We start from the raw sequence: 19,427 nt of genomic DNA on the forward strand, positions 1-19,427 counted from the left end.
AAATATTTTCCAGCCAATTTCCATTTAATGGAATGAATTTGCCTAATTACTTTACATTTATACAGAAAACAGAGTATGAAGCATGTGATTGCCCGGTCCCTTAATACATCATTTCCATAATTCCATGAGAATAAATTTTTTGTTGCAATTTTATTTTAGTATAGATTTAAATCTAAGCTAAGTCAGTCCAAACAGACAAAAAAAAAAAAAAAACCAAATAAAATAAGATAGAGTTTGTAATGGATCAATTCATTCAATAGCAACTTTCTGGCAATGACAGTGTAACTAACTGGAAGGTCCAATAATAAGAGACATGGCCTATGGCATTAAAATATGAACTAAATCCTAGCCTCTTGTCTAGAATTCAAGAGCATGGCTTAAGGCTGCATATAGAAAGGACTGAAATTGATGACTACACCTTTGAATTTGAAGCTTGTAAACCTCACGGCTATTCCATATGCTGAAAATTATCCAGGACCTCGGCTCTGTAGTGTCTGTATTGTGATCCTTGATATGCAGACCTTCCCAACCCTCATCATTGAAATTATGAAATAACATGCCCATCTTCCGAGGCTTGGATTACCACTAAAGATTATTTCAGTATCATTTGGATAAAAGTCTTTGCATTTTGAGCCGATTTTATAACAGAAACAGCTTGGCTGACGTGCAACTTCTCTATATTTATATTTCCATAAGAACATATATAAGCATAGAAATCAATACTAGTGGCATTTTTAGGGTAAACAGATTTCTAGAAGCAACATTGCTCTCCTCGGTAGCTAGGTATACATACTCTGCACCATAATTTGCGAGCCATTCTTCAATTGCATTCATCAGGTTGAGTCCAATTCCCATATGCCTGTAAGTGCCAAATACGAACAGGATAAAAGGGTAAATACGCCTACAGAATTCTAGACCAAGAGCAATGTGTCAAATTAATAGAATCACTATGGAAGCATACCATCTGTTTTAAGTCAAATTAATTCAATCACTATGGAAAAGATGATTCAAGAATCATACCTAAAACAGAGCTGTGGTAATTAGTTATTGAAGAGGATTAATAGGAGTATCTAGTTCATCCATAACATCTGTAGTTTTGTACTATAACGAACACTAAATTCTTGTGCAACAGGCATTACAGTGATGGTACAACAATTAGTACAGTAATAATTACAAAGAGTGGGATAAAGGAAGTACCAGTGTCTTGGAGAGACTTGAAGGCCAAGTATGTATCCCATCTTCAAATTTGATCTCCTGAGACCAAACCCCACTTCTTTTATGCACCCTCGGACTACTCCAACAAGCTCCCCAAGCTTTTCTATCTTGATCTCTGCGACCTGTTGTCCAGTTTGAAGCACATATGAATGATCTATACGTAGTCAAGTTAGGAAAAGAAAAATGCTCTTTCCCTGGTAGAAATTTAAAATTCCTGTTACGAAGCTAAGGAAGAAGACACTCTATAAGGCAAGAAGCAAATTAGTAGCACACAACTTTTTTTGGCTAATTAATAAACAAGTGAAATTTGCATTAGGGAGCCCCCGTAGCCCAACCTACTAGAAAGCGTGACATAGGGAACCCAACATAAAAGTTATGCAGCTAAAGTTGAGAACAGAGATAATATTGAGTTCAACAAGTTAAATTTTCTTTTAGCCTCATACACCAACATAATGTGAACAGGACAGAATCTGATCCTACATAAAGGGTCACCCGTCATATCACTGAATATGGAGACATTCTTATTAGAACCTACTGCACAATTCTACTCAAGCATCTGCATTGTATTCCCTGATGATCTGAGGCTTGCTCATGGTGCTGAAGAAGCCGATTACTAGAATAAGGGAAGACAGATATAAAGTCTATTCCAATTGAAAGTTAGATAGACTAGGCTCGCTGAAATCAAATGTGCAGATCAATTTATATGAAGAACTATTATTGACATGTTACATAGACACATTTTATTTCCTTATGACTTATCACAAGAGTACATATTTGAGTAACATGCTCCTCAAGTGTAACATGAGAATATGAGAATCGAGTCGCAGAAATAGTCATTAATTTATAGAATCAAGTGTAACATGCTCCTTTAAATCATTCAAGAGAATATGTGTGTTTTAACTTGGACATTTCTACAAACATATGGAGTAGTGGACAAGCAAAAACCCTGAAATTCCTGCACAAAATGCTTCCCTCAATTATACTACAACGAACATGTGGATTTTCATTCGGACATTTTAACAAACACCTAGCAGGCAAACCTCAAAACAAACCCATAATATTAAAAACAAGCAGATCAGATAAATAAAGAAATCTCACTGATATTGTTCCTCTTGTGGGTCTTAATCTTAGACCTGGGCTTCTTCAAATGAACTGGGTTAAACTCTTTCCTCTTCCTCTTGTACTCAACTATCTCCATATTTCCACCTTCATTGTCATCGTCATTGTCGTCGTCATCGTTGAAATCATGCCATTGAAGGGCATCAAGATCAGCAGTAACTTGATCAATACTAAGACAAACATCATTGTTGGTAGAAATCTGGGTTTCATTCAAAGTTGAACGATGAGGATTAATGAACTCATCAATTGCATCCAATGCTTCCAAAATCATCTCCTACAAAAAAAGCATACTCAATAATTTCAAACACAATAAATAATCCATTAAACAACAAACAAGTGATTTGAGGGAGAAGGGTGTGATTATAATTTATACCTTACGGCGATTTCGGCGAGTAAGTCTATAGAATCCATGAATGTAAAGAATGTGATTGAGTTGGTCGAAGTTGAAAGATGAAGAAATTAAAGGATTGTTGAAGAATAAATGATAATGTTCGAAACTAAGGGTTTTAATCTTTGCCGTTTTTCTCTGTTTTCAGGCACCAGCTTCTCAATGTTGTTGTGGAGAATGAATCATGGTTGGCGCCAAAACGGAGTATTTCGTTTAAATAAGGAGTTTTTTTTTTTGGTTGGAAAAAATAAATTCTACCTCCGTTTTTTAGTTGACACGTTTTTTACTTTAGTGCTACTTACACACTTTCATTTGACCTTGTTTTGTGATTTATACATAATGAAAAATATAGTCATGTACTCCTGCGGGATCTTATTAAATTCATCACGATATATATTTTTAAAATATCAAATTTTCATAATTTTTGCTTATCGGTATTAAAGATATAAATAGTTGAAGTTGTGCGTTGGTAAACGTGACTAAAGAAACGTGCCAATTTAAAGAAAACGGAGGAAGTAAGTAAAATAAAATTGTCCCTTCAAAAAAAAAAAAGTAAAAAAAATTGTTTAAATACGAAGGAGTATTGATTTGCACAAGTATTATTTTTTGTGCTTCGTATCCGTATCCGTATCCATATCATGGTAATTATACAATTATACTTCATATTTAATTTGTAAAGGGCTTTATACAGATGACTTTTTTAAGACATTTTTTAAAAAATTATTACTGTATTAGAGTAGTTTTAAATGCTGAGGAACTAAATATAGGGCTTGTTCACATTTACTGAACTGAACTGATTGGAGCTGAACTGAACTGAACTAAGCTGAAATGAATATTTTATGAGAGAGGGAAATTAAGAGCTGAACTGAACTGAACTGATTGGAGCTTAACTGAACTGAAATTAAGTAAATGTGAACAGGCCCATATTCATGATATATTTTACCCTACCCGTTAGATATCTGAATATATACTCCGATATCAAAAATTAATATCTAAATCCCATCTGAAAATTTCTGGATATCCATTATCCAATACGAAGTATTAATTAAAATTGACTAGATGTAAGCCCATGCGATGCACGGTTTTTAAATATTTCATTTTGTATATTTTTTTGTAATATCTTAATTTTTTTTGTTTTTATTTTCTATTCTATTATTTTAACATTAATTTAAGGTAAAATATTTTGCTAAGTTTTAAATTATTCTTATTCAAATTTTACGTATATAGAACTTGAATATATAAATTGAAATAAATAGTATCATCTCATTCATGGGATAGTTAGATAAAATCATTAAATCCAAATATATTTTTAATTTCTAATTATTTGTTAAAATAATATAAATCATAATGTAAAAGATAATATAAAAGATAATTTTTGTTTTTTTTTCATAATTTAAATATTAAATTACTATTTTTTGTTTTCAATTCTCAAATTTCATTTGTTAATTTTTTCTTAAATGGCGACTGGAAATTAAAATTCTAAATTAATTATAAATCTAATTTTTCATTGGTCAAAATATTACGTTTGCTTATGTGGCGTGCGATGCACGAATTTTTATATACATTCTGTATATAAATATTTTTTTTGGTGATCTCTTAATTTTTTTCTTGCATTATAAGTTTTAAAATTTTGTATGAAAGTATCATATCATTAGATATTTACATAAAACCATTAACATCAAATGATAGTTTATATTTTTTAAATATCAAAATATAATTTTTAGTTTTTTAAATAATATAAATCCGAATATCTAAAGATAATATTTAGTTTTGTAACAAATAAAAATGATAAAATTGAGTGTTCTTAAATAATTAAAATCCTAATAAATTACTATTCGTCGTTTTTACCTACATGGCAAAAATTTAAAATTTCATTCGTCACTTTTGTTTAGGTGGCGAGTGATTTTTTTAATTCTAAAATAAAATAAAAATCTAATTTTTGATTGATCGAAAATATACCTTTTCTTATGTGGCGCTCCCAATGCTCTCAAAAAATGCCTACTTTATTTATATATATATTAGATTATAATTATTTTCTAAATTTATAACTTTATCTTTTTAATTGCTAAGTTGTACACCTTATATACTAATTTTTTTTTTGTACGGGAAAAATAATAGTCTTTTTGTAATTAAAATTATCATCAATATATTAAGAATATTAATACTCTTTTTTTATTGCATTATGAGGGATTTCACGCTTGCCAATGCATTACTTTAGCTGTTATTATCTTTAATTATACTTTTGCAAAAATTATAAAAATTTGATATTTGAAAAGAAGATTTCAAGACAAATCTAACTAGATCCCACGTGACTATATTTTTTCTAATGGATAAATCACAAATGATGGTTAAAGAAGATTAAGTGAATAGTGTAAAAGTCCTAATGGTGGAATCAAAAATATAAACGGAGGGAGTATATTATTATAAGTGAATAAAACATGATTCGTTTTATATGAAAAATTAAAAAAAATTTATATATATTTCACTATTTCAGCCTTTATATTTCGGATATCAAATCGGATATCCAAATATTTTAAAATTAATATCCAAATCCACATCCAATTTCCAAAATTTCAAATTGATTGTGGATCGAATTATCCGCATCCAATTTCCGAAATTTCGGATCAATTGTAGATCAAATTATCAAATTTTTGCGGATAATTTTGAACAAGCGGGCCTATTGTAAATTACATACTAGTATTAGATAGAATTTGTACAAAATTCAACTAGTAATAGATATTATACTCGGTTAGTTGGTTAGGTTTTTTTTTTTTTTTTTTTTTTTTTTTTTTTTTTTTTTTTTACACACGGTTAGTTAATGATATATATTTAACTATATCTTATCCTATTATCTATAGAATTATACTCCGTATCAAATTTCATCAAATTCACGTTGCATGGCCAAAGGTTATAAAAGTGAAAACGAAGTGAAGACAAATTATAATAGTAAATTTTGATTATCGCAATTATTATTAACTCATCAACAACGTAAGTTTGTTTCTCTAAACCTCTAAGATATACAATGGAAGAAAAACGTGGAGAATCTTTCGTTAACCTTCCACCGGGCTACAGATTTGAGCCTTATAATAAAGAACTAATCACTCATTATCTCAAACCCAAGATCAATGGATTTGATTTGCCTCTGAATCCAATACACAAACTTGACAATATCAACGTCTACGGTCCTGAAGATCTCACTGGTACGTACAATTGCCCTACTAATACGTTTTTTTTTTATGCTAGCCGAAAATAACTAAAATCACAAAAGCATATTTACTCTATTCTTTGTTGTTTGGATGTAATTATTAATCTTTCGTATTCTTACTTTTTAGCAGTCTTTTTATAAATTAAAATTTATCATATACTACTTCCGGTCCAAATTATTCGTAACTTTGGGGTATTATTTGTGAGACATAAAATATTCCAAAGTTGCGAGTAATTTGGACCGGAGGTAGTAATACATATTCAATGCGTTTTCGCTACACGATTACATTGTGGCCGGCTGACACACAAGTAAACCCTGACCGAATAAATCTTGATGACCTAGTAACCCTTAACTAAGTATTCCCTGACCGAGTAACCCATGACTAAGTATCCCTTGACCGAGTAACCCTAGCATAATCAGGGTTTTTGAATTTAAGTAAATTACTCGGATTAGGGTTATAAAAAATAAAAATAAATTAAAAACCTACTTGTCATAAGCATGTATTTTTCTTTTTCAGATATTGCAATTAGACTATCATTTAGGATCGTATATGATGACTTTTTTAGTTTAGAGTAATTTGTTTTTGTAATTTAACCCTTGCAGCCAGATTCAATCCATAAGGAAAAGGAAAAAGTAAAAGTTGGTATTTTTTCACATCACGGAATAAAAAATACCAGAACGGGAGTCGTCCTGACCGAAAAGCCGGCGATGGGTTTTGGAAAGCCACCGGAAAAGACCACCCAATCAAAGACGATGATGGTACATTGATCGGACACCAAAGATCATTGGTGTATTTCAAGGGAAAATCTAACAATAACAAAAAGGATAAGAAAAAGAATAATAATCATAAGACGCACTGGCATATGCTAGAGTTACGAGTCCCTGATCAACCCAAATTAATACCTAAGAGGAAACGAGATCATCAACAAGATACCAATACTAGTATGAGGGTACGTGTAATAATATCGTTTCTTTGTTGCAACTAAAAATTAACGGAGATAATATATATATTCTAATTGTTTTTTTTTTTTTTTGGATGAGATACAGTTGGATTATGTGCTATGTAGAATCTACTACAATAGAGGAGCCAAAAAAGAAATAAAAGATGTACAAGTTAAAGAAGAAAATAAAGAAGTGGAGGAGGAAAACATCGATAGCCACGAACAAGAAATTAACAATCAACAATTCTCCAACACTAGCTCGAACCCCTCCTCTGTCACCAACAACAATTACCAATTTGTAGGTTATGATTATGAGTTGGTTAACAGCAACAACGTCATCAGCTACGAAAATAATAATAATGGTTTGGTTAACAACAACAACAACCTCATCAGCTATGACAATTATGACGGCATGGTTAACGGCAGCAACCTCATCAGCTACGACAATGATGGCTTGGTTAGTAGCAATAACGACCTCATCAGCTCCGACAATGATGGTCTGAATAACTCCATCTATGCTGGTCTTCAGGATATCGTGCCGGATTTTGATAGTTTTTATGACAAGATAATGACCGATGTATTATTGGACCAAATAGATTTCACAGCATATTGATCGTTAGATTTTTTTATTTTTATTTTTATTTTTTATTTATTAGTCTTAGACACCCTTACCTTAGTAGATTTTTGGTGGTTATAAATTTTTTTAGAGTTAATGGCATATAAGAATTTAACCTTTTGATAGAGTTAATGGCATATAAGAAATTAACCTTTTAATAGAGTTCATGGCATATAATTTTTACAATCTGACTAATACTAAGTATTTTTCATCAAGTTTTCCAACCAAAAACATAAAAATATCTGTAAGAAAAAAAAAATGAAAAAAGAAAAGGTGGCAAAACTTATCGTGTAAGCCCTCCCCTCGAGGGAATTCCTAATTAATTTAATTATGTAATGTAAGTCGTATTTAATTGCCTTAAATTGAATAGTAAGGTTTTTGTTAAAGTAAATGTCTATGAACATGTGATTAGTGTTCACGGTGCACTTTGTATTTTTTCCAAACCGCACTTCTAATCAAACCACACCAAATCACGGCGTAAAATGCGGTGTAATTTACGATTTAACCAGTATATTTTTTTATAATTATAATTATTTTTTAAAAACAAAAGTTTTATGTTATTTTGTAATTATTAATTTATAATCCAAATATTAAACTCTTTTTTTAACCTTCAATTAACTAATAATAGTGAAAAATAAGCACATTAAAATATAATTGGCAAACCACATTAAAGTGCGGTTTGGTTTGGTTTGATTTGGTTTGGCACTAATAATATATTTTAATTCTTTTATATTTTTTAATAAAAATAAAATATAACAACCGCAAACCACATTAAAGTGCGGTTTGGTTTGCAATTTTTTAAAATGGCTACTACAACCTTAACTGAAAATTTTTCGACACACAAACCGATGAAATATTGAATTAGGTTGTAATTTACAATTTATAATAGTTATGGGCTGCAATTTGATTTTTTTTTTAAATGACAGCAATTTACAAAGTACAAAGTTCAAATGGCTGCAATTGGCAAATTTTTCCTTCCTTTGATAAAAAAAAAATAAACAAAAATGTGGAGTACTTGTAAAATAGTAATGGGTCCTACTATTAGTCATATGCTCAGTTCTCTTCTTCACTTTAAAAATAATTTCAATTAGTATATATCTTTAATTATCAATATGTAAAAATAAATAATATTAATTAAATATTAATAAACTATTAACTGAGACGATTCAAATATTATATACTCCGTATTCACAAGACTATATTTAGAACCTGTTCACTTCAGCTTAATCTCAGCTCCAATCAATTCAATTTAGTTCATTTTAATTTAATAAATGTAAACTTACCCTTATTATTACGTACTCCGCATAAATAAAAAATACTTCGTATTAAATATGGTTTTCCTACAAGGCCACAAATTAACAAATACACAATGACCTAAGCTATTATTTTCCCGCGCAAACCCAACACTTTCTTACGGCTGCCGAAACTCCAAAATCTTGTTCCTTGCTTCAAACAACAGTTACACAATCCTCCATTTCCAAACCTTCAATGGATTCTTCCGCCATGGATTTAGACGACGAGCTCGAAGATCATCAGCAGCAGCAACAAGACGACATCGATCCATTCATCGAATTCATCAATTACGCAAGCTCCATTCTCTCTCCTCCACTCAACGATGTCGACGAAGACGATGAACCTACTCCCGACACTGAGGAGAGAGAAAGAGAAGGTCCTGGTTGGAGTTGGATTGCTTCTCGTGTACTCAAGACTTGCATTTCGTATTCCAGTGGTGTTACCGCCGCCATTCTTCTCTCTGAACTTTCTCAGGTCAACATTTTATTTTCTGTTTTTATCTCATTTTCTTCTAATTTGTTGAATTTCAATTTTATTGTACTTTAGGTTTGATGAATTAATCTAAGGTCTCTGCGATTTCCAATTATTTTGACATTTTTTTTGTAGTCTAGGTTTGATGAATTAATTTAAGGTGTGTTTCAATCATTTTGACATATTTTTATTTTCATTTTGTTTTAATTTGTGGAACTTCAAGTTTATTGTAGTTTAGGTTTGATGAATTAATCTAAGGTATCCTGCAGTTTCAATCATATCACATTTTTTTTTTTTAAAATTTTCATTTTCTTCTAATTTGTAGAATTTCAAGTTTATTGTAGGCTAGGTTTGATGAAATTATTTGAGGTGTCCTGCAATTTCAATTATTTCAACATTTGTACTTTCGAATTCTATTAATTTGTGTAATTTCATGTTTATTGCAGTCTAGGTTTGATGAATTAATCTAAGAAGTATGGCAACTTTCAATCAATTCAATTGCATATTTTTAATTTTTTTTTGGTTCTATTACAAAATTGATATGAATCAGGTGCTTTAGATTAAGATTGAAAATTTGATAACATGATTAAGTGCAAAATGCTTAAAATTATATAGGTGGCTAAATGTGACGAGTGGTTGATTAATTGTAGTTTGTGTCTTTGGTTGATTGGAGTTGGCAGGCATGGAATGAACAGAGAAAAACAAGTGCGCCTACAAAAAGGCCTGATTGCATCAACCAACTGAAGAAGAAACATAAGAGATCTAAGCTGCCGAATACAGTTACAATTGATACAATATATGAGAAGAATTTTTTGTCTCTGAATAGTGTTTTAGAAGCTGTGGTTGTTGATACCTTTGTTCTCCCAGGTTGGTAGTTTATTGATTTAGGGTTTATTTATGCCGATGATCACAAGTTACTTATGTTTTGATGAAGATGTTTCTGTGAATCTCACCATTATGAATCTTTTATAGTTTAGGTTTCATGATAAAGTTATAAGAGTTTATTCAATTTTTCCGTGGTCAAATACGTATTGCTTACCTGCTCACACTCTCACAGTGAGGACTTGAAGAATAACTAGTGGGAAATTTCAGCTCTGAATTATGAAGAACTTGATTGAATGCTTTAGTAAATTATCCTTCTCTTTCTTTTTCTAAGGGCAGTGGGCAAATGATATGGATGCATTGTTTATTAAGAATCCATGGAAACTACCTCTTCGCAAGTTTAGTTTTATTAGAAAAGTTATGCATGTTTAACCAACTTGGAGTCCCTTTAGGTGAGAGCTTGAGTTTTGTTGGAAATATTGATAGAATATTTAATTATAATGAACCAGATAACTTCCAAATTGTGGTAAGAAATATTTCTTCTCTGATATCTTATCTTTGGGGTTGTCTAATATGTTTGTCCATGTTTGTCTTGAAAACTTTTGGTTTTCTTAAACTCGAGGGAGGTATTGAAGGAGAAAAAAGGGAGAATAAATGATATAGTGTGGAGGACAGACTAAATCTCACATTCTCACTTATGTGTTCCTCTACATTGGATAACTATGTATAGACTGTGTTACTCAAAGTAGACTAGAAGTGTCAGGCGTGACCTTTTTATGAAAATTTTGCATGATTTTAGTCCTAAATAAATGAAGTGTTGAAGTGTAATTCCTATGTCCAAGCTTCAATTTTTTTGACACAGGTACTAAAGGTGGATTGAAGTTGGAGTAACATAACGTATAAATGTCTACCTTTTTCAGGAACAAAGATCAACATGATTACTCTGGGTGATTTTTGGAGCTCAAATACTATTGATCTTTATCTCCACAGAAGGTACAGATCTATAACATGTTAACTATCAGAAATTTGCTATCGCATCATTCTCTTCTAGCCAACTGTCTTGTATTATGTTTAGTATTCAGTCTTTGTGAAGAAGACTTCCACCAGAACTTGTAAAGTGTGGATTGAACACATTTGAACTTATCTGAATATATAATTTTCTTAAACTAAAATTCACCTATATTTTAAGCCTGAATTGAACTTATGTGGACTTGTTAGCCTTAGACATCAGAAATTATAACCTAGAGGTTAACTTGTTAGACCTGAAACTTATTTCTTTAGGTGAAAAGAATAGGTCTTTAATCCCCATGACCATGCCAAGTATGCTGTTGGTGTGTTAAGTTTGATTAAGGTACAAAGGAATGCAGTCTTGCTACATGTTTACTTCATACATCAAGTCACTTCACACCTATTAATCCATTATCAAATATCCTCTACTGAAATGTATACATTTTTGACATAATAGAATAAAGTTTGTCACATTGGTAATGGATTTGAAACCTTTGGTACAACATATTGCAGGTATTATGATCTGGCATCTCCTCAAAATGGAATTTTAAGGAAAGGGAGGGAAGTGTTTCTCACAGGGTGCTATCTTCGAAGTGCTAATGAAGGTTCTGGCCATCCTCGACTTTTGCCAACAGAATATCTGGTGATTCTGTTGGATGAGGTAATCAATTGAGCTCTGAGCTCTGTTTTGATGATTGATTCTCTTGTGATGTTGACATGTTAAAGCTGTGATGACTTTTTTTGGCTACCAGAGCTAGATACTGCCTTTTCTGAAACAAGCATTTTGAGATTTTGACATAATAATTCCAAGTGCTGAATACATGGCTAGACTGTCTCATACAACTATTGCATCTTACAAGTTTCTAATTTTGTTGATTTTCTTATATAAGAGTAGGAAAGAATAACTATTTTTGAACACTATTCCCATTCAATCTGTAGCTGTTCTTGTATCATCAAATACCTCCTTTACATAACTGCTTCTTTTGAGTCTCCTTACCCAAGTTTCATGTTTCTCCCTTCACTTGATCTTGTAAAATGGGAATAGAAGTGCATATCCACTACATAATTATAATTTTTAGTCCATGTAGAATAATTAAGGCTTATTGGCACAGAAATTAAATACCTGTCTTCTGTAAATTAGTGCTGGCATACTTAGAGTATGTTGAGAAGTGGTAAGGTCTTTTGAAGAACAGCTGTGAAATTTTGTTCAGCCATATCTTCTTTCTGTAAGCTGTCATTAATAAATTTCTGTATCGGAATTTTATGAGCAAAAATGTATGACTACCACATATACATGAACAATGTAAGTACATTGTTGAATTGTTTGGTACATTGGAGCTGAGAGGAAATGGAGTTGATCTGTGAGATTTATATATAAAAGGATAAATCAGTTAAGATAAAGATATATGCAAAATTGTAAAAAAAGATGTAATTGATTGTGGCTCCTGGAAGTTTAGGGCTTTAGGCTATGCAAATAGATACTGCCATGATTTCTTTGCTAGATATGCCACAGGTCCTTGTTGTTTCTCTTGTTTGTCTCGTAATAACTGAATAAGAGTAGTCCTGCTTGATTATATACTATTTTTTGATTCCTTGGTGTTAGTTTGAGGTATGTCCAGCCAGTTCAAATTATGTATTTAGACATGTGTATCTCTGAGCCAAGGAACTTGTAAGATAACATGCTTTGGCTAAATATTGCATTATTGTAGGAGCAAGACGATGATGCCATGCTACTGGGTGCTCAATTTTGTACAGACTCATTCTCCTCTATTTCTCTTGATGGTGCTAATGAAGGGGTATCTTATTCATTATATGCCAGGTAAAAGAACATTCTTGGATTTGGTGACTGTAACTTTGGTTGTAAATACATCCTGTGCCCCAAAACAAATCCCCATAAACCCAGTGTGCAAATAGGAATTTTAGCAAATTTTATTCCCCTGGTAAATTCTTATATTTATGCTATGATCTAAAATAGCTTGGACGAATTAGAGATAAGGAATAATGTATAAAAACAGGTTTGAATTAAGAGTTTGAATATTGCATAAGATAAATTGATAAACAGAAGCTTTTGAGAGGCTTATTCTCTCCCAAATAAATAGGATAAAACAATATTTAGCATGCTTTCCCTGTCCGTAATTTTCTCTGTATGTAGATTTTTTTCCTTAAGATTGCCTAAAGAGACCCTCCCCCTTGCATCAGTTTATTGCATAGAATTGTTTGTGCATGGATGACTAATGTCGGTAACATGTCAATTCTAGTTGAAATTATGTTGGTTAGATTTTTTTAATTGGGTTGGGCAACATCCCATCTGACATCAGCTCGCTAAATTTGGCTGTGGTTTGCATTAATCTGGCTTTGTTAGCTCCTTTTTCTAAGACTCTCATACTGTATATAGGATAGAATCGATAGGGCCTCTTGAAAATTTGGAGAAGTTTGGTGGTATACAGAGGAAGCAGATTAAGTTAGTTGATAATGACAACTCTGAGATGAGCTTTCTATTATGGGGTGAGCAAGTTGCGCTGGCTAATCTCTTTAGGTATAACTCTCCTGTTCTAGCTTCTTTGTTTCTGGCATTAGTGTTTTGTTACTAGTTATACTAATAGTACATCATTTGTGCAGTGTTAAAAGTATGCTTGCAATTGATAGACCATTCATTGGTAGTTCTTCGGAGAGTGATGTGGAGACATGTGGAAGTGTTTGTCTTGAATATGGCAGTGCAACTCAGTTATATCTAGTTCCATTTGTTCGGCAAGAGGAACAGGTACTTTTTATTTCTTTTACAGCACTATATTTCAGGAAGAACAGAATAAGTGATGTCTCTGGGCTTAGATATGTCTAGGATTGACTCCAAATCGATTACGAGGATCAAGGCTAGCTACAGCTTCATGTCCTACTCAAGGCCCTAAAGCCTCTCAAATGACTCTGCCATGTGATTCTCAAGGCTCAGTTGATTTCAGCAATTATCCTTTTCAGGTGAGTTGTCTCTAGATATTAGTTCTCTTTTAAATAATTTGAGTAATAGATGTGTAATTATGTTGACATTTACCCTATAATCTTGTAATTTACAGATACAATTTCCATTTTTGTAACCTTGACAAGTCAACAGCATTATGCTTTTCTTAAAATTCTATTAAGACTGTTATTATGCAAAATAAACGTTGTTGGTCTGCCCACCTAGCCATCTACTGATGCACTTGACAAAAAAAATTCAATGCCCTGTTAGATACACATTAATAAATTAATCTTGTAATTGAAGGAGACTGATATCACACAACATGATTGTCTAATTGCTTGCCTGTATTGTGCATTTGTGTAGTCCTCTGCTGTAAATGTAACTATATATTAATGTATTTAATATTCTTAATCTTCACCAATGTCTTACTTGTTCAGTCTTGCAGTCTTTTATTGTTGATCTGCATGAGAAGATGACTGGCATTAGCATCTACGGTGCAGTTATGGACATCTCTCGAGAAGCAAATACTGCAAAATCTATCTTTACTATGAAGATTCAAGATCCAACAGGAGCTATTTGTGTGAAGCTGCATTTTAATGAATCTTGGTATTACTTATAGACAATTTGAAGTTTTGAAAAATGTCTCCTCGTTAGAGAATCAATTTGTTTGTTGATTTATTCAATTATGATCTTCAGGTCTTTAGGGAGATTGAGTCTTGGTCACACTGTGTACATCTCTGGTTTGACATGCGCCAAGACAAAACACAAGGGGTGAGCTCTCCACTTTTTCCAATGATTATTAATATGCACATAACTTTTTATCTTCATTTGCTATTGATTTCTCTGACCAGTTCTTGTAATCTGGTTCAAGTAATGTAATATAAAATTTTGTACAGCCTCACCTCAGATTGTAATATATCAAGTTTCTTTGACAGTCTAGAAGCGCGATGGTTTGAAAATGCTCCTGGAACTTCCTTTGTCAACTTAAGTTGCTTGCCTGCAATCCTGAACTCATCTTGTCTCCACAAGCCATCTTATCTTGCTGATATTTCAAGGCAGAATACTGGTACACATGTATGTCTTTCACAAGTTGGTATCTTTTGTATCACCTGGCTGATTATGTGTTTTTTAAGTGATTTAATGCTAGATAGCATTCATAAGTTCGATAATTGCACTTGCATGTTGGTAGCATAGCCTATGACTGGTTAAATTTGTCTTTGTCTCTGCTATACTACATTTTTGTTTCTGGTTAAAACTAAGATCTGGAGCTGTTAACTCTTATAGACTCTGCCTAAGTGCCTTTGCATCTTTAGCCAAAGCTGAAGCTTGGGGTTTTCAAAAAGTATTCTCGTGTAGAATTAGCTAAGCTTAAATGGTGAAGTCTCTGGAGTAGTACCTTTGTGCTTGCTCGTGACTGAGAAAGTTATCTTCTCTTGACTAATATATTCTCCCGGTTTATTTGGTCAATCCTGTAAAATTTCGCTATACTCTTTAAACAGGAACTTTACTTATCGTTAATATTCTTTATTCTTAAGCCACTATACTACATACTTAAATCTGACAATACTTGAAGAATACAATTGTAACCTTTAATTCAGTTTTATTGCCTTTTTTTATTTGGCTGCTTCCTGTCTTTTAGAATAGGATTGGCTGTGAAAAATATAACCTGGGTAGGATTTAACCACAATAGTAAGAGAGGGGGGAGGGCGTTCTCACTGTGAGATGAGGTTTAACTGATTCCTGAATGAGAATATACCTTATTTCTCGCGAGATACAAACTAAATCTGATAATAAGTTAAATTGTTCAGAACTCTTACCCTGTTTCTCATGCTGCTGTCAATACCGATCAGATTTGCAGGGTGTGGCTGGACCAAATTGATTACTGTCATGTTAATACAAGATTGGCACACGTTACTTGTGGTCATTTTGTTAAGACAACTGCAAGTGGTTCTGTGGAATGTGAATTTTGTTGCTGCAGCTGTGAGATGAAAACAAGACGCACTTTCCATGTAAAAATAACTGTGGCTGATGATAGTGGTAAAGTCTTTGCATGGTGCACTGGTCAAAATGCGATTGAACTACTGCAAATATCTCCAGATGAATTCTATGAATTGCCTGAGGTATGCTTCTTCATCACCTATTCTCCTTTTCTTATAAGACACCTGTTTTATTTACTGTCAAGATTGGAATGTTTTTTTAAAATAAATGATTCCAATTCAATTTTGTCCTTAGTATTGGGAATCCTTTGCTCAAATTTTGGGACATTTGTGCTTAATGGTATAAATAAAGTTGCCGGTGGTAGAAATTTTCAGGACTTTCCATTGAAAGACAATATATTAGCATTAAGCTTAATCGTCATCTAATTGTTGCTACTCTTGGCATTCAGGAGGAACAAGTTATTTACCCATGTTCACTGGAGAACGAAAGATACATGATAGCAATCGTGAACTGTGATCAGCAGGAAACCATCTTCAAGGAATGTGTGACTGCAGAAAATGACATGGTCCCCTGGGAGATCACGCGTGCCCTTAAGTTATAAATATTCAATCTCTCTGTAGTCCTGACTCAATTCATTGAGCTTCAATACATTACTTACGAATAATTCCAAACATTCAGTAAATATAATTTCGCAGAAGCTATGAATGAAACATGTTTTCGTATCCAGAATCTGTAAAATGCAATGTCAGTCATGGAAAGCCAAAGACTCATTCTGTAAAGCAACTACGGGTAGCAGCTCCTTAGTCTCAGTACTTGGACTACTTACAAAGCTTCCAAAATCACTATCCAAATCATTAGAATGTAGATATTGGAAAGGATTTGAGTCATATCAGCTGACCAATACACTCAATAGGTACCTGGTAAACTGGCATATACACCTTTGTTATCCACTTATTCCCTACTAATTATCAGTACAATAAGCCTAATAGCGTATTGACTATAACTTTTGTCTCTCTCTTTTTTTATTTATTTATTTTTTATAGTTTTTTCAAGAATTGAGGCGTTTGAAATTACACTGATCACCTAAAACACTCGCTAAAACTAAGTATAACATGTAATGTATATAATTCCTTCAAAACCTTTGGACATATTTCATATGTACAATTTCATTCATATTTGACTATTTGTTGCACAACCATTAATCCTTTTACTAAAATTATTCCACCATCTATTATGCATTTCCCATAAAATCTGTTTATTATGCATTCAAGTAATTTTGTTAGACAATGTCTAATGATGGCGACGAGAAATAAAAAAATAAAGTATTACAACCAAAATTCCAACCAACACAACTAATAAAAATGAAACTCCCAACGTAACTCTTGAAACTTTACAACGAATCAACCCATACTTGCGCTTCATTTTGCACAACCAAACCTCCCATTTAGTTCCTCCATAATCCTTAAGTTGATCCCACATCCCCTCATAATAAAACTTATCTAAGTCTACATTTCCACACATATTCTTGAACAGATTGACTAGGTCATCCTTTTTCCCAACATAGCTTAAGATAATATGTCGTCGATAAAATAATTTCACATCTTTCTGTGATTGTATTAAGCCTTTCATTAGGAAGACATAGGATGTAATATGCTTCATCTTCTCACTATGGCAATGTTCCATTGCTACGAGGTTCCGAAATAAAGCTGCCATGTAACTATGAATGTTCATACATGGGATGAAAAGTACTCCATTACCAAATTTCACATCCAGAATACTCTCTGCTTCTATTGCTTTTACCTATTCCAGCTTAGGCACAAAAGATTATGTTAGTACTTTGCTTATAAAAAAACATGTAAATTTCTAATCTGTGTATGTATTCTAGGGAAAATTTACATATAAATAGAATTGAAGATTTTTATACTAGTAGTAAAATTGCCCTGATCTTGTATTTTGGATGTATAACTCAAAGAATTACCTTGATTCCTGATTGTTGTACTTCAGACGCGCTTTGCAGAATTCTGCCAAAGCCAGTGTTTTTACCCAAATGGACTTTTGAAAATGAAGGGAGGTAAGATTTCCATATCAAATCAAGCAAATGATAGCTACCTTCAAAGCTATATTTTTCTTGTAATAATTGTACATCTGTGGGAATTAAAGGTTTGAAAAACCTTAAACTAAGCTCGGAAATTGAACTATAACCATCCTTGTGAATTGGGACAACATTAAAAATCTTTTGAAGAACGAAAAATGGGATTTGGTTCTCTAACAAGCTCAAGTCATTCCTCAAAGTATGAAACTTTTCAGGTGATCTAAACAATGGGTCATCTCTCCTCCTTAAGCCTCTAATAGCATACCTTAAGAAGAGCTCAATGATGAAACAAGCATCAAGAAGAATCATTCGTATGAACTCGTCGCTTTGGATTGAAAGATTCCCTTGGTAAGATGCTCTAATTTTGGGCTCCAATTCCTTTACAACCTTAACACAAGATTCTAAAGTGGAGTCTAAGTTAAGATTTCGACCTAGAAGGGCATTTAGATACTCCCATTTGTGTTTTTCCATGTGTTGTAAATGAATTTTATTATGATGAAAGGGACCGATTGAGACCATCTGAGGATAATAATACTTGTCGAAATCTTCTCCGGTCAAAAACCTGTCTGGGACATAGTATATACTGCATGGAAATGAAATGGCCTCCAATTTCTCTCTTATGGAAGTAGTGAGGTCTTCATCAACTGGCTCTAATCGTGTAATGTCAAGCGCGATTTGATCTCTTCTTTCTTGTTTCTCAGAATGATCTGCTTCCATGAGCTTCATCATCCCTCTAGCATGCATAAAAAATAACTTATGAGTGTTAAAATTAGATCATATATTGATACATGCAAGTATCCAAGAACTAAAACTTTAGATTAAGAACATTATCATGCAAATTTCGAGTACACTTAAAGCATATCACGATCATAAATTAGGTAATGCTCGCATGTAGCTTGAAGCATTAAGGGTAAGGAAAATAATCAAGCAAACTAACCTGGATATGTAGATCACCTTAGGTAGCTAGATAAAACCAGAAGTTTTACAGGCATAAAAAAGGACAGGAAACCCATATATATATATGTTAGCGATCGGAATCTTAAGATGACTTCTTTTAATGGGAAAAGGACGAATCTCAACCAAGTCGAATGCTGGAAACTAACGTAGAACATTCAAGCTACCCTGTATATAAAGGATTAAAGGGTGATATGATAAATGTGATGACTTGATACACAATCTAAGAACTAATACCATTACACGAGAAACTGGACAGAATTTTCGAGTGCGTAGATTTGAATACGTACAGATTTTCACCTTCTCCTACACTCGTCAGAATTTCTTGCTTGAAGCACAATCTAGGAACTAGTACCAAATTGCCGAAAATTAGACAGTATTTTCATTTTTCAAGTGTATGTAGCTAAAAAAA

At 32.6% G+C, this 19,427-nt stretch overlaps 4 protein-coding genes across 4 annotated transcripts; 2 read left to right on the plus strand and 2 right to left on the minus strand.

The window, feature by feature from the left end:
- Positions 1 to 157: 157 nt before the first annotated feature.
- On the minus strand, positions 158 to 3,256 carry LOC110738236. Its single transcript, XM_021918611.1, has 4 exons — positions 2,708 to 3,256; positions 2,314 to 2,608; positions 1,198 to 1,337; positions 158 to 859 (listed from the first exon to the last, which is right to left on the minus strand). The coding sequence occupies exons 2-4, from the start codon at positions 2,603 to 2,605 to the stop codon at positions 821 to 823; spliced, it is 471 nt and encodes a 156-aa protein (XP_021774303.1). The 5' UTR covers positions 2,606 to 2,608; positions 2,708 to 3,256; the 3' UTR covers positions 158 to 820.
- Positions 3,257 to 5,744: 2,488 nt separating this feature from the next.
- On the plus strand, positions 5,745 to 7,481 carry LOC110738194 (NAC domain-containing protein 41-like). The gene is made up of 4 exons (XM_021918566.1): positions 5,745 to 5,922; positions 6,445 to 6,473; positions 6,605 to 6,877; positions 6,975 to 7,481. The coding sequence occupies exons 1-4, from the start codon at positions 5,745 to 5,747 to the stop codon at positions 7,479 to 7,481; spliced, it is 987 nt and encodes a 328-aa protein (XP_021774258.1).
- A 1,374-nt stretch (positions 7,482 to 8,855) lies between these two features.
- On the plus strand, positions 8,856 to 17,106 carry LOC110738237. The gene is made up of 13 exons (XM_021918612.1): positions 8,856 to 9,251; positions 9,929 to 10,115; positions 10,991 to 11,063; positions 11,592 to 11,739; positions 12,788 to 12,897; positions 13,474 to 13,614; positions 13,698 to 13,839; positions 13,908 to 14,051; positions 14,477 to 14,637; positions 14,728 to 14,802; positions 14,967 to 15,105; positions 15,882 to 16,151; positions 16,418 to 17,106. The coding sequence occupies exons 1-13, from the start codon at positions 8,973 to 8,975 to the stop codon at positions 16,568 to 16,570; spliced, it is 2,022 nt and encodes a 673-aa protein (XP_021774304.1). The 5' UTR covers positions 8,856 to 8,972; the 3' UTR covers positions 16,571 to 17,106.
- Positions 17,107 to 17,209: 103 nt separating this feature from the next.
- On the minus strand, positions 17,210 to 19,188 carry LOC110738239 (putative UPF0481 protein At3g02645). The gene is made up of 3 exons (XM_021918614.1): positions 18,999 to 19,188; positions 17,948 to 18,794; positions 17,210 to 17,769 (listed from the first exon to the last, which is right to left on the minus strand). The coding sequence occupies exons 2-3, from the start codon at positions 18,788 to 18,790 to the stop codon at positions 17,260 to 17,262; spliced, it is 1,353 nt and encodes a 450-aa protein (XP_021774306.1). The 5' UTR covers positions 18,791 to 18,794; positions 18,999 to 19,188; the 3' UTR covers positions 17,210 to 17,259.
- Positions 19,189 to 19,427: the final 239 nt, after the last annotated feature.

Source organism: Chenopodium quinoa, unplaced genomic scaffold, assembly GCF_001683475.1.
Source record: "Chenopodium quinoa cultivar QQ74 unplaced genomic scaffold, ASM168347v1, whole genome shotgun sequence".
In the NCBI taxonomy this organism is placed as follows: domain Eukaryota; kingdom Viridiplantae; phylum Streptophyta; class Magnoliopsida; order Caryophyllales; family Amaranthaceae; genus Chenopodium; species Chenopodium quinoa.

Coding starts and splice junctions, on each gene's coding strand:
- LOC110738236 (XM_021918611.1), bottom strand. CDS start 2,605: ATGATTTTGGAAGCATTGGATGCAATTGATGAGTTCATTAATCCTCAT. Junction 1,338..2,313: donor CCACAAGAGGAACAATATCA/GTGAGATTTCTT, acceptor ACTGGACAACAG/GTCGCAGAGATCAAGATAGA. Junction 860..1,197: donor CAAGTCTCTCCAAGACACTG/GTACTTCCTTTA, acceptor TGGCACTTACAG/GCATATGGGAATTGGACTCA.
- LOC110738194 (XM_021918566.1), top strand. CDS start 5,745: ATGGAAGAAAAACGTGGAGAATCTTTCGTTAACCTTCCACCGGGCTAC. Junction 6,474..6,604: donor TTAGACTATCATTTAGGATC/GTATATGATGAC, acceptor AAAAAATACCAG/AACGGGAGTCGTCCTGACCG. Junction 6,878..6,974: donor ATACCAATACTAGTATGAGG/GTACGTGTAATA, acceptor GATGAGATACAG/TTGGATTATGTGCTATGTAG.
- LOC110738237 (XM_021918612.1), top strand. CDS start 8,973: ATGGATTCTTCCGCCATGGATTTAGACGACGAGCTCGAAGATCATCAG. Junction 9,252..9,928: donor TTCTCTCTGAACTTTCTCAG/GTCAACATTTTA, acceptor TGGAGTTGGCAG/GCATGGAATGAACAGAGAAA. Junction 12,898..13,473: donor TCTTATTCATTATATGCCAG/GTAAAAGAACAT, acceptor TACTGTATATAG/GATAGAATCGATAGGGCCTC.
- LOC110738239 (XM_021918614.1), bottom strand. CDS start 18,790: ATGATGAAGCTCATGGAAGCAGATCATTCTGAGAAACAAGAAAGAAGA. Junction 17,770..17,947: donor TACAACAATCAGGAATCAAG/GTAATTCTTTGA, acceptor AAGCTGGAATAG/GTAAAAGCAATAGAAGCAGA.